Here is an 11,648-nt window from a genome sequence, read left to right as displayed (position 1 = left end):
ATAAAATTAAATTACACTTCTATTGACAGTAGTCCTCATGTCACCAAATCCATGTATTTGTCCAAATGATGTTTGTATTATAGATTGGTAGGTTTTAATTATTCGTGTTAGGCCTATAGCTCAACATTTTGACTTAGTTGTTTGACTACTGCTGATTTAAACTTTAAATGGCCTTTCTGATAATTTGATTGATGTTTTATTAAATTATGCCATGTGCACCATACTTAAGGTTTTACCAATAGAAAGTTATTGAAACAAAGGTGATTGTATATTATATTTTTGAAAGCTGATCTCTCTTATGTTGTACCTTTATTGAATTAAATAATTTTAACTGCCTCCGTGGTGGCTGCTGCTGGTTTATGCTTGTGTCCGCAGCGGAGTGGGACTTGCTCGGGCACACTTCGAGAAACAGCCGCCCTCCAACCTTCGCAAGTCCAACTTCTTCCACTTCGTCCTGGCTTTGTACGACAGACAGGGCCAGCCGGTGGAAATAGAGAGAACCACCTACATCGACTTTGTAGAGAAGGAAAAGGTGAGTTTGCACATTTCATAAAAACAAAACAAAAATCACTACATGACAGTTTGTAATAAAATCTTTAAAATAAACTTGTAATGCGTGCATTTCAGCGGAGCATCGACTGATGCCTGACACAGTATATTGGTTGTTAAGTCAAAGTGATAAATTACCAGACGTGTGTTAACAAAGTGGCCAGACGCACACAGCAGGGATCATGGTTCCTGGAGGCTTTTTAGAGGTGGTTTCCTGAATGATTTACACTCGTCTGATTATCTTAGCTTTACTATATAAATTCGAAACCTTAGAAATTAATGTTGAAATAATTTACGTAAAGTTGTAAATCAAGTGAATGAACGCTTTTGCAACCATTTGCCACTTTTAATAATATGTTTGTGTCAGTTGAGCACAGCGGGTTGCATTATTTCTGCAGGTGTTGTCAGACACGATATTACATTTTCAAAAAAACCAATCAATATTCCTGTTTGATACGTCGATCAAGCATAATATTGATCGGTCTACAAGTAGCGCAAAATGAGAGTGTTTTACTTTAAATGCTTGTTTTATTCATCAGCTTTTGGTATTGACTTGTTTATCGTTTATTAGCTCCAAATGTCCTTTTACTGTCAGTAACACACTTTAATAGCATACTACACACAGTATTGATGATAACTGAATATATAAATAATAATGTTATATTATTGTATCATTAAATCTTTGTGGTAGTATTTTTTAAACGATTTCCGTTTCTAATTTAGCTGTATAAAGTTGAAAAGTGTCCTGTTTATTACAGTTATTTTTTCAAAATGTCAATTTTTCGTGAAATTACGTTTATATTTCGTCAAAAAATGTAACGAGAAGTCGTTCAAGTTCCAAACTTGTTTTTTTGTCTTTTGTCAGCGTTGATGACATATCAAAGTCATTTATTACAGTTCGACAAACGTGGTGTGCTATTTGTCTAAAAATATCAAGTTGTGGACGCGCAGTAAGTCCCAGGAGGAGATGCCTGCTCTGACCAGCTCTGCTTGGTTTTTTTCATAGGAAACGACGGGGGAAAAGACCAACAATGGGATCCATTATAGGCTTCAGCTCCTATACAGTAACGGTGAGTTAAGCTTCCATATTTTTTTATTGAGCAATAACAAAAGCAGTGTGTGAATGATACGCCAAAGCAGCGAGAGGAAACTCGGGAAACAAATGTCTTAAGAGGTCACATCGTGTGTTTTTTATATGTATTATTTTGTAGTCATCGTGAATGATTAATTCTTTATATGTTAAATGCGTTTAATATTATTAACACATAATTTTAATTAATACAATATGATTCTTATATAATTATTATGTTTAGGTTTTGAATTTTTATAATTGTAATAATGTTTTCCTTGAAGCTTCCTACATTAAATATATATTTTCCGGTCAGCAGTAAACAACCCAAGGCAGCATAATAAAATGTTTGCCATCTTACTTTTTAATGATTCTTTTTTTTTTTTTTTGTCTTGGTGCCTGGATTGAATAATTAAATAATCTTGATTATAATTCATTCATCCCTGCTGTGCACATTTACAAAGTTCTTAGTAAATATTTTTAACGATAAAACCAACAAGGTTAAAGAAATAAAAAAATGTTTTTCAAGTCTCAAGCAAAACGACAGCATGCAACAAATACAGAAAGTCATTACTAACAGTTTGGGCTTATTCGGTTTCCATAAATGTCTCAGAGGGAAAGTCAGATTGAATACAACTTGTGACCTGAAATATCCCCCAGAATGAGGAAAGCTTTGCCTCAAATGTTAAGTAAAGTCTAATGGTTACGTCGTAATCATTTCTCTCTGTGTCTGTCTGTGTCTCTGCAGGGATCAGGACAGAGCAGGACCTGTATGTTCGTCTCATTGACTCTATGACTAAACAGGTAAGAGGTCTGCGTTAAACTACAGCTTATAGAACTAAACTGTGCATCAGTTCACTGGTTGTATTGGTCTGAATGTTGCCCCTAAAACCAACTGCCCCCCCCCCTCACCCCCCTCACCCCCGCTGCATGCCTGTGTCTGAGACCCTCAACTTCAGCTCAGCACAGGCGGCTTGATAAACGACCTGTCTTACCTGTGGAATACATTTACAGGGGCCCAGAAAAGTAGAGGACATGTGTCCTCATACTCTACCTCTGCACAGCAGCCAGTTAGTGGGGATAGTGTGTGTGTGTGTGTGTGTGTGTGTGTGTGTGTGTGTGTGTGTGTGTGTGTGTGTGTGTGTGTGTGTGTGTGTGTGTGTGTGTGTGTGTGTGTGTGTGTTTGTGAGGCTGTGTGATAGTGTGTGAATATTTCAGCGAGGTGCAGAAGCAGTTGTGTGTTAGTGTTTGAGAGAGACAGTGATGCATGCCAGCTCACTCTTTGAGGACCTTGACCCTCATTTCCTCAATGTGAAACAGAACAAACTATCCCAGAGTGTGTTATGGCCAATTCAATCACACAAAGAAATACAGAGCAACACATGTGGGCTGGCGCACACTGAGGGAATTCTCCGTACGGATGACTTAGACACGCAGAAAATAAGCCCCTTCAACGCTGTTTTGATATCAGGTCTTTTGTTTTGCCAATTCTGCCTCTAGTGCCATTAGGCTTGAAGAGAGTTTGCCTTAGAATGAAAGGAGTAGGAGGGGATGTTGTTTGTGTGAGTGTGTGTGTGTTTATGCGCATGTGTTGGCATGTTTATCTGTGTGTGTGTGTGTGTGTGTGTGTGTGTGTGTGTGTGTGTGTGTGTGTGTGTGTGTGTGTGTGCAGGGTGATCACAGCCCTGGAGAGCATGTTGAGTGGGGTTGGAGGGGTAACCAGACTAGATTTTTGGACGCTGTGCTGTATGGACCAGATGGTGCACTATACTCCAGTCTGGCAGTCCAACTGCTCACTGTACACAGCATATAAACATACGTGCACAGACTAACACATATGCAATCGCAGGAGTGCGCACACGCAACACACACACACACACACACACACACACACACACACACACACACACACACACACACACACACACACACACACACACACACACACACACACATACACACACACATACACACACACACACACACACACACACACACACACACACACACACACACACACACACACTCTCTTTCTCTTTAACTGTCTGTCAGAACAGAGCGTTCCTGTTCAGGAGGACTGGATTCCCACGACACACACATTTGCCAGATAGGCAAAACTACTCCCAGATGAAGGAGACATACTTTTTCAGTTTTTTTTATTTGCCTCTGCATCATGGCTCCCTTTTTTTTTTTTACTTTCACATGCCATTTAAAAAAATCTCAATCACGGTTATTAGATTTTTCTGTGATTTCTTTTTTTTTCCTCCATCCCTTAGGCGATTATCTATGAGGGCCAGGATAAAAACCCAGAGATGTGTCGGGTCCTGTTGACCCACGAGATCATGTGCAGGTAAGACAACACCCACCCCGCTATAGCTGTCATGTATTGGTCCAGTTGACACTTTATAGTCCGATCAACATAAATATTTATTTCACATTGGATATGTCGGTGTAAAGTGGTGGCAAATACATGAGCAGCACTGCTCAATTACAATCAAATTCTTATAATTTTCCTCAAAGTGGGTTGGGGAGACGGGCCCTGGCCTATTTCTGTTGGGATGTGTCTTTGTATATGTGTGCGCATCCCTCTCATGTTCAGCTAATTAGGACAAGGAAAAGCTCATTACTCAAACCCATCCTCCTTAGTCTGTGTAATACATGCATTTTGCTGTGTCCTGACACTGAGCTATGTGCAGAGGGGGCAGACTCGGATTACACATAAAATACAGACACTCACACAGTCAAATATACCGAAGCATGCGTAGCGATTTCGCAGGCCTTTGCGTGCATTTACAATCAATAAAAGCATCACAAAGTTTGTGGTTGTCCCCTTACAAACCAGCCGTTTAGAAATACATGTAGAGTCACATGTAGAGAATATAGCCAGTGGCAAATTGTATCCACTTCCTGGTTATCACACAAGGCAATTTAGACCACTTGTTTTCATACGCTGCAGGAAACGGTCGAGATCAGAAATCTGATCTGGCTCTCCAAGCCTCCTGTCCTGAGGGACGCAAGAAAGTAGGGGGGAGGGTCAATCTGTCTCCCCCCTTTCTCTCCCTCTCTTTTGTGTCTTTCTCCATCTTTTCCCACACACACACACACATGTACAGTAGAAGCACACATGTAGTCCGACACAGGTACAGACAGAGAAGAAAAGGTAGACGCGTTGATACTTTTTGGGGGATATAGGGGGGGTGACGGCACACAACAACACTGTTACATTGTGCTGCAGTCAAACGATTCAGAAAGGACTCGTCACATCAGTATGCAACCCCCTTCTACCCAGCATGCACTACTCCCCAGGTCCAGTGGGACCACACTGTGACCCACTTCTGAGAGAGAGAAAAGCGCGAGAGAGAGAGAGAGAGAGAGAGAGAGAGAGAGAGAGAGAGAGAGAGGCGGGATAGAGGGAGGGGACGAGCACTGAGGAAAAATAGAGAACATAAGATGTCTGGTTGTGTGATGTCTGACAGAAATGGAGCTAACCTGAGCCCTGGAGGCTAATTCAAGTTTGTATCCAGCCCATTCAAGCTCACTGCTTTAGCTCTCCTCCTCAAAACTTCTCCGAAAAATCACCACGCTGATCTCACCTACTGCAGCGCTAGAGCCCCGGTCTTACCTCGGGAAGCCCGGCAGAAATCCAATTCACATTGTTTCTTAAAACTCTGCCCAAGTCTCACGCCCTTTTCTCCTCTTTCTCTTTCCTGCACCCTCATCTGACTTCCTCTCCCTCGCTGTGATGTACCTTATCTTTATTTCTCTGTGTTACATCTCCATGACTAAGTCCCCTTTGTCTTTACATCCCCCCCCCTCCCCACAGTCGATGCTGCGATAAGAAGAGTTGTGGCAACAGGAACGAGACCCCATCAGACCCTGTCATCATCGACAGGTAAGCAAACTTTGCCCTTTGACCTCGCTCGATGTGATGCGGCACTGTCATCGCAGTGACAAGCGTAGCACATATGACTGCCTGTGGCTCGGAGCAGGAGCTGTGCAGAATACACTGGCAGCAAATGTGGAAGAAACAACCCATACATATAAAAACAATGCCAAATGTTCATATAAGTGGAGTAAACAGACGGAAGCTTTTGATTTGTCTGGGGAAAAAAAGAACCTGCAGGTCTAATAAGACAGGCCGCAGCTCGTTTAAAATTACAGAAACCCTAATCTTCTGTGTGCGCAAAATGTGTGAAACAGCAGTAAATAATATGCCAGTGGTGTGTCTGTGTGTGTTTGAAGTGGTGGAGCAATCACAGTGCAGTTGAGCTCTGCTTCAAGTGTGGTCAAACAGTGTTTGTGTGGTTGGGCTGATGACTTAGCTGATGAGCAGTTAGGGTTACGGCTACAGCCTGGTGAGTGTGTGTGTGTTTCTGTGTACAATTTATCTGGAGTGTTTTGCACTGAAGCGCTTTTGACACTGGCGGACTCCTGCACACACACAGTTTTCTTTTAGTGTACACCTTTCTCCCGCTGTCATAAACTACCTCTGAACGATGCAGCAGCTCGCCTGATTTACTGTCAGTTGAAAAAAAAAGCTGTGTAGATGTACAGTTGGGCCTGTGCTGTTTGCACTGAGTGCCACTACAGTGTGAGGGAAATTATTTGTTTATACTTGAGCAGTAGTTGGAGCGTGCAGATTTAAAGCTGAACTTGGAGGCTGTGTAAATGATTTTTCCGTTAAGTATCTCCTTCTCTGTTTATTTTCAACCTATCCAAACAAATGCATGGTCCCGTAGTGCATCGTAGGTCAGTTAGGTGTTATGTCTGATTTGAATTTGTCACATTTGAGTGTATTTTTGTAAGTGTTAATGAAGCAGTGACCTGTGCTATCTGATGAACACAGCTGTCCTGAGCTCGCTGCTGCTCTTGTCAAAAGCCACTCTTTACCTGAGTGTGTGTATGTGTGCGAGTTTGTGTGTGCGCCACCCTCGTTCCGCTTCAGTGAAGCGGAAGGCCTCACCTCAGCGCTCCCTGAGACAGCTGCACCCCGCCACGTGGCCTCACACAACACGCCTGCCTATCACTCTGTGCCATATTTTTGATTTTTTTGTTTTCTATGTGTGCATACTTGTTGAATTTCTCATCTGTGCAACCCATCCTGGCTGTTGCCGTACGGTTAAACTTTTTCATTCAGTTTGCCGCAGTTTGAGCAGAGCCACCTTGGTGAAACAGGCTGATCTATGCTCTGAACAGCTTTTCCGCACTGAGCATGTGTTGTGGTCGCTCGCTGGCGGTATTCCCTCGACGCCCAATGGCTCAGGTGTGAGGGCAGCATTAACGAACAACAAATTAGAACAGGGGGAGGGAAAACAACAGCAATATCTCTGTTTTCCTCTCCAGCGAGCAGCTCTTTCTGGACAGGAAAATAGGTCAGGTGAGAGGAGAGCGAACAGAGGGGTTGGCTCGCTTTAAAGGGGGGGACTGAAGAAGATAGGAGAGCAGCGTTTATACGTTTGCTCATTTAGTACCAATATATTCTTGGCAGTTGTAATAATCAGGGATTCATAAACAAACAAACAACTGTGAGGGTGAAACTGACTCAATTACCACGAGTTCCCCTCCTTCAAATTCATAAAGAAATACCATCAACAGCCCCTATCCACCCTTGAAGTTATTTAGTTCGTTAAATAAGGGCTCGTTAGCCCTCTGCTGTTTCGCAGAGATGATTAGATTTTACAGCCCTAATTAGCTGGGCTAGCTCTAACTCTTCTGGAAGAGTAATGGGTCTGATTGCCTAATTAGCTCTCTCTCGTTAAGAAGGAGAAACAGGCCACTGCAGCAAAACCGCAGGAATGAGGAAAAATAAAGTCAGCTAATGAGAAACTTATTTGATTGTTAGGAGAACAAATCTGGTACAGTGAGGATCGGCAGCGCTCTGGGTACTGTGAATCTCCCTCACCCGACTCTTTACCTCACCTCCTGTTGCAAAGAGAATTTATTTGGGCTTTAAAGCGTCTACAAAGATGAATGCCATGCAGATTTTAATTATGAAGCATATTTGTTTAAGCTGATAGCAAAAAGCACTTTAACATTTTTTAGATTTATACTCAACTTGAAAGAAACATCCCCCACAATCTGTCCTGTTTTCAGGCTGTTTATATCATTGTAGCAGCAGCAGCGTTTAATTCTATTTGTAGCGTTGTCTCCTTCTGTGTGTCTCCAATTTTTAAAGACCATCTGATTTGAATGAGTCAGTCCTAAAGATGAAGACAACTCAAGCTATAATGTATGCGTTTAACCTTTGAGGTGGGGGGTTCTTGGAAATTCAGAGAGACCTTGGCATGATGGGTTGTGTCTGTGCTTGATACTGGGCAGGGGCAGCAGCTGAAAGGTGAGAAGCTCATGTGCGCCTCTCTATATCTTCCCCGGGGAAACATGTGTGGTCCACTTTAACCTCTTACAGAGGCAGGATAATATGAGGGGAGCCCCCCACCTCCACTCCAACCTCTCTTCATCACTCCTGGTTAGTGTGGGGTTAATCATATGCAGTCGCTGCTAGTCAAACTATCATGTGCCTGGAAGGGCCTCAAATCACAAGCACTTTTCCATCTCACCTTTGCTTTTTCTCCGCATAGCTTTTCTTGAATCCGCACAGATCTGTTTTTGTTCATTTACTTGCTGCATCCTGATAATTGTGGACAAATCTGACTCGCTTTGGGGGTATGACTGTCCCTTCCGGCCCCATGTGTCCTCTCACGCCTCCTCCCACCTGTGTCCCGTGGCCCTTTCCTGCCTGGCCAGGCCTGCCGCAGAGTGTCCCCCAGGCAGGGAAGCCTCTCTGGAGCGGGGAGAAAAACTCTGTGACCAGAGATAAGGATCCACTGGATGGCCCTGCATTTCCCAGGGTGGGGAGAGGGGGGTGTCAAGTTTACATGCACAGACAATGTTATTTCAGGTTTATAGCTTGTTTTTGAGTGTGTGTTTACACACACTCCTGCAGCCTGCCGTCGATGTGGCCCATTTCCTTGCATGTGTGTCTGTGCTTGTGTATCCGCATCAATGTTGGTTATTTCCCCAGGAGTGTGTGTGTGTTGATAGAGGCCATTTCCTGGCGAGTGTGTGTGTGTCTTGAGTGAAGAATGTCGGGCAGGAAGTGCTCCTCCCGGGGAGGATGATGTCATGGCCGACAGTTTCCTGTTCTGCGAGCTGGTGGAACGGAGCGGCTCTGGGCTTCACGGTGGGTAGTTAGCGCTTGTGGAGCAGGTTCTGGTTCATCTCCGGCCTCCGCAGCCCGACACCTGCTTTGGTTTTTCACCAGATAACCCGACACATCTGGAAGTAAACTTTTCAGTGTTGTGAGGATTGCATTTTCCAAGCTGATGCCTCTTGCCACGCTGCTAGTTTGTCTCTCTGCCTTTGTAGTGGGGAACCCCCTCATTGTTTTGGTTGTTATGTTTGGATGCACTTCCTGGGGTGAGAGGTCATGTGTTGCCTTGGCTGGGCTAACGTGCTCTAGTGAATAATGTATGTCATTGACTTTATGTCAGCCCTGCCAGCCCCCCAAGCCGAGCCCACCCATGTTTAATTCATCCATCTCATTTGTGTGTGTGTGTGTGTGTGTGTGTGTGTGTGTGTGTGTGTGTGTGTGTGTGTGTGTGTGTGTGTGTGTGTGTGTGTGTGTGTGTGTGTGTGCGCGCGTGCGTGTGTGTTGCCTGCAATGTGTGTGCGTGTGTGTTGCCTGCAATGTGTGTGCGTGTGTGTCATTTAGAGGCCCAGTCTGCACCTGTCCAGCCATTAGCCCCCTTCTCATTTGCATTTGATGCTAATGTGGTTTACTGGCAGAGCCTTCCGTCCCCTCAGCTTAGTTTCACTTTCATATCCATGACTCTGTTAGTGAGAAGGTGAACACACTCTCACAGTGCAGCTATCCAGCTTCACTGTCACTGAATCTGCTGCTGTGTATGACGTCTGTTGATCTCTTTCATGAATTGTCTTTTTCTGTCGCATTTCCTGGACCTCTTTTTTTTATTATACAGGATAGTCACTCTTTTTCCCGCTTGTTTTTCACAGCTGCTTTTCTATTGTGTCTTTGACCACCTATCACTAGCTGTACATTTCCCTTCAAGACAAAGAAAAGCTGGAGTCATGACACCCCAAGGCTGACAGACTCCCTCTCAGTGTTCCTCTTTAGGGGCTGGAGAGATCATTTATTTTTAGTTTTTTTTTTTCTTCTCATATGTTTCTTTTGTTCATTCTTGGCTGGTGGTGGTGGGGGGGGGGGGGGGGGGCAGCTGCATTACACATTATGGGAGGCTTTGAAAAGGACCGGCCCTGAGCTGTTGTGGTGTTTGAGCAGGGCTCAGGGGCAAAGAGGCAGAGTTGCTGGCTCATCGATATGCAGGCAGAACTCCTCTCCCTCAGGTGTTGGCCGCCTCACAAATCTGCCCCACACACACACACACACACACACACACACACACACACACACACACACACACACACACACACACACACACACACACATGGACACAGATGCAGCTCTCACCCTCAAATAAACTCATACACAAATACATATTCAGGCTCATGCGCACTTATAAGAATCCACAGGCGGGCAAAAATATAACACACACACACATTGACCTGCAGCTCTCTGCATCTGTTTGGTTGTGTTCTTTTTTTCCCTGCGGTAGTCCCCCCCTCAGGGTTGGAAGAAAGCGCAGCCCCAGGGGACGGACGGCTGCGCTGATTGACAGCAGGGAGTTTGGAGGTCGAGGAGCCTTTAAAACAGCGCTGCCTCCTTCTCTCTCATCCAGACCTTCAGCGCTCTCACCTCCAACAACTGGCTCACTTTCATTTTGCCAGCACCCCACAAAAATAAAAAAAAATTAACTCATCATTCCCAGAGAAAACATGGGTTTGTTTCCACAATATGAAATATCAAATTAGCACAAGCTGTTTTTGTTTTGTGGTGAGGAAACAACGAGGGTAAACACTGGAAGTAAGTGTTGTTAATGCTAAGGTGCGTGTGTGTATTTATGCTTTTAATTCTTTCCCCAATAAACCAAACAGAGCCGCTAACATACTTTATAGGTAGTTAGGCTAATGCTACCCAGCTGAATGCAGGTAACAAAAAGTTTATTAGGGCATATAAAATGTAATTAAGAAAATGTCAAAACTGTGAAAAGTTCTGGGTCTCATCGCTGTAAATAGCCCTGTTGTAACTCTATTTTCTCTGCAAAATGCTTTGTCATTACTGCTTGACATTCCCTGACTGACCTGGCCGCTCTGCTTGGCCGTTCCCACTGCCTTTGTGTCAGTGTTTGTTCTGTCCCAGAATGAAGGGGTTCGGCCGGCCAGATCTGACCCAAATGAGTAGCGTCCTACTTCTCTCAGAGCTATTTAAGACGTTTCTGGTGTTGGAAATTGCAGACCGGAGAGATAGAGATAGAAGGGGAGTGAAACAGAAAGAAGATATATTTACTATGTGTAAAGTCTCATGCATGACGTGGGAAATGTGTGTGTGGCTCCGCCAGTGAGGGAAGGGTAACGTTTTCCAGGATTTAGTCCGTGACTCGCCCTAGAAGATGCGCTCAATTTGCTTTTCAAATGAGGCGTGAAGAGCGCGAGCATGTGCCTCACGGTGTGACGCTATACATTTGGACGCGCACGCTTTTGGTGTGTGCGGCAGGGGCAACGCTTTGTTTTCTCAACGCTCTGATGTGTGTGGACAGTCGAGCGCACGGCCCACTAAGTGCTCTCTCACAGGCAATGTGTTACATGGCTGCCTGTGCTGCTGCTCGTAATTGAATAGACACAGCAGCTCCTCTCAGCGAAGGATCCCAGGGCCTCCTTTCCCATCAGGCGGAGTATAGCCTCCCAGCCCTTCACTGATGATTCATTGTTTACTGATTATTTCTGCTAAGCGAGAACGCAGATTCTACGCTCTCATGCCAGCTCCACATGCCCCCCAACCTGGCGTCGCACTTCCCATCAGGCAGTTTCCATCCCAGCGCCTCTTTTGGCGCCTTACCTCAGCTCTGTAGCCCAGGATGTAAGTCCAGGTGTCCAGGATGAGTGCTGGTGACCC

At 44.6% G+C, this 11,648-nt stretch overlaps 1 protein-coding gene across 2 annotated transcripts in view; it reads left to right on the top strand.

Moving 5' to 3' along the window:
• ebf1a (EBF transcription factor 1a) overlaps window positions 1-11,648 on the top strand; it is a 54,667-nt gene that overhangs the window by 1,367 nt on the left and 41,652 nt on the right. For both annotated transcript variants that reach the window (XM_063876773.1, XM_063876774.1), the window contains exons 2-6: window positions 376-532; window positions 1,556-1,619; window positions 2,367-2,422; window positions 3,895-3,968; window positions 5,442-5,510. In XM_063876773.1, coding sequence (XP_063732843.1) covers window positions 376-532; window positions 1,556-1,619; window positions 2,367-2,422; window positions 3,895-3,968; window positions 5,442-5,510 — 420 coding nt within the window. The remainder of the gene's footprint in view (window positions 1-375; window positions 533-1,555; window positions 1,620-2,366; window positions 2,423-3,894; window positions 3,969-5,441; window positions 5,511-11,648) is intronic.

Source organism: Eleginops maclovinus, chromosome 23, assembly GCF_036324505.1.
Source record: "Eleginops maclovinus isolate JMC-PN-2008 ecotype Puerto Natales chromosome 23, JC_Emac_rtc_rv5, whole genome shotgun sequence".
Classification (NCBI taxonomy): domain Eukaryota; kingdom Metazoa; phylum Chordata; class Actinopteri; order Perciformes; family Eleginopidae; genus Eleginops; species Eleginops maclovinus.
Note: the sequence above shows the minus strand (reverse complement) of the source record. Positions and strands in the feature narration are given on the sequence as shown.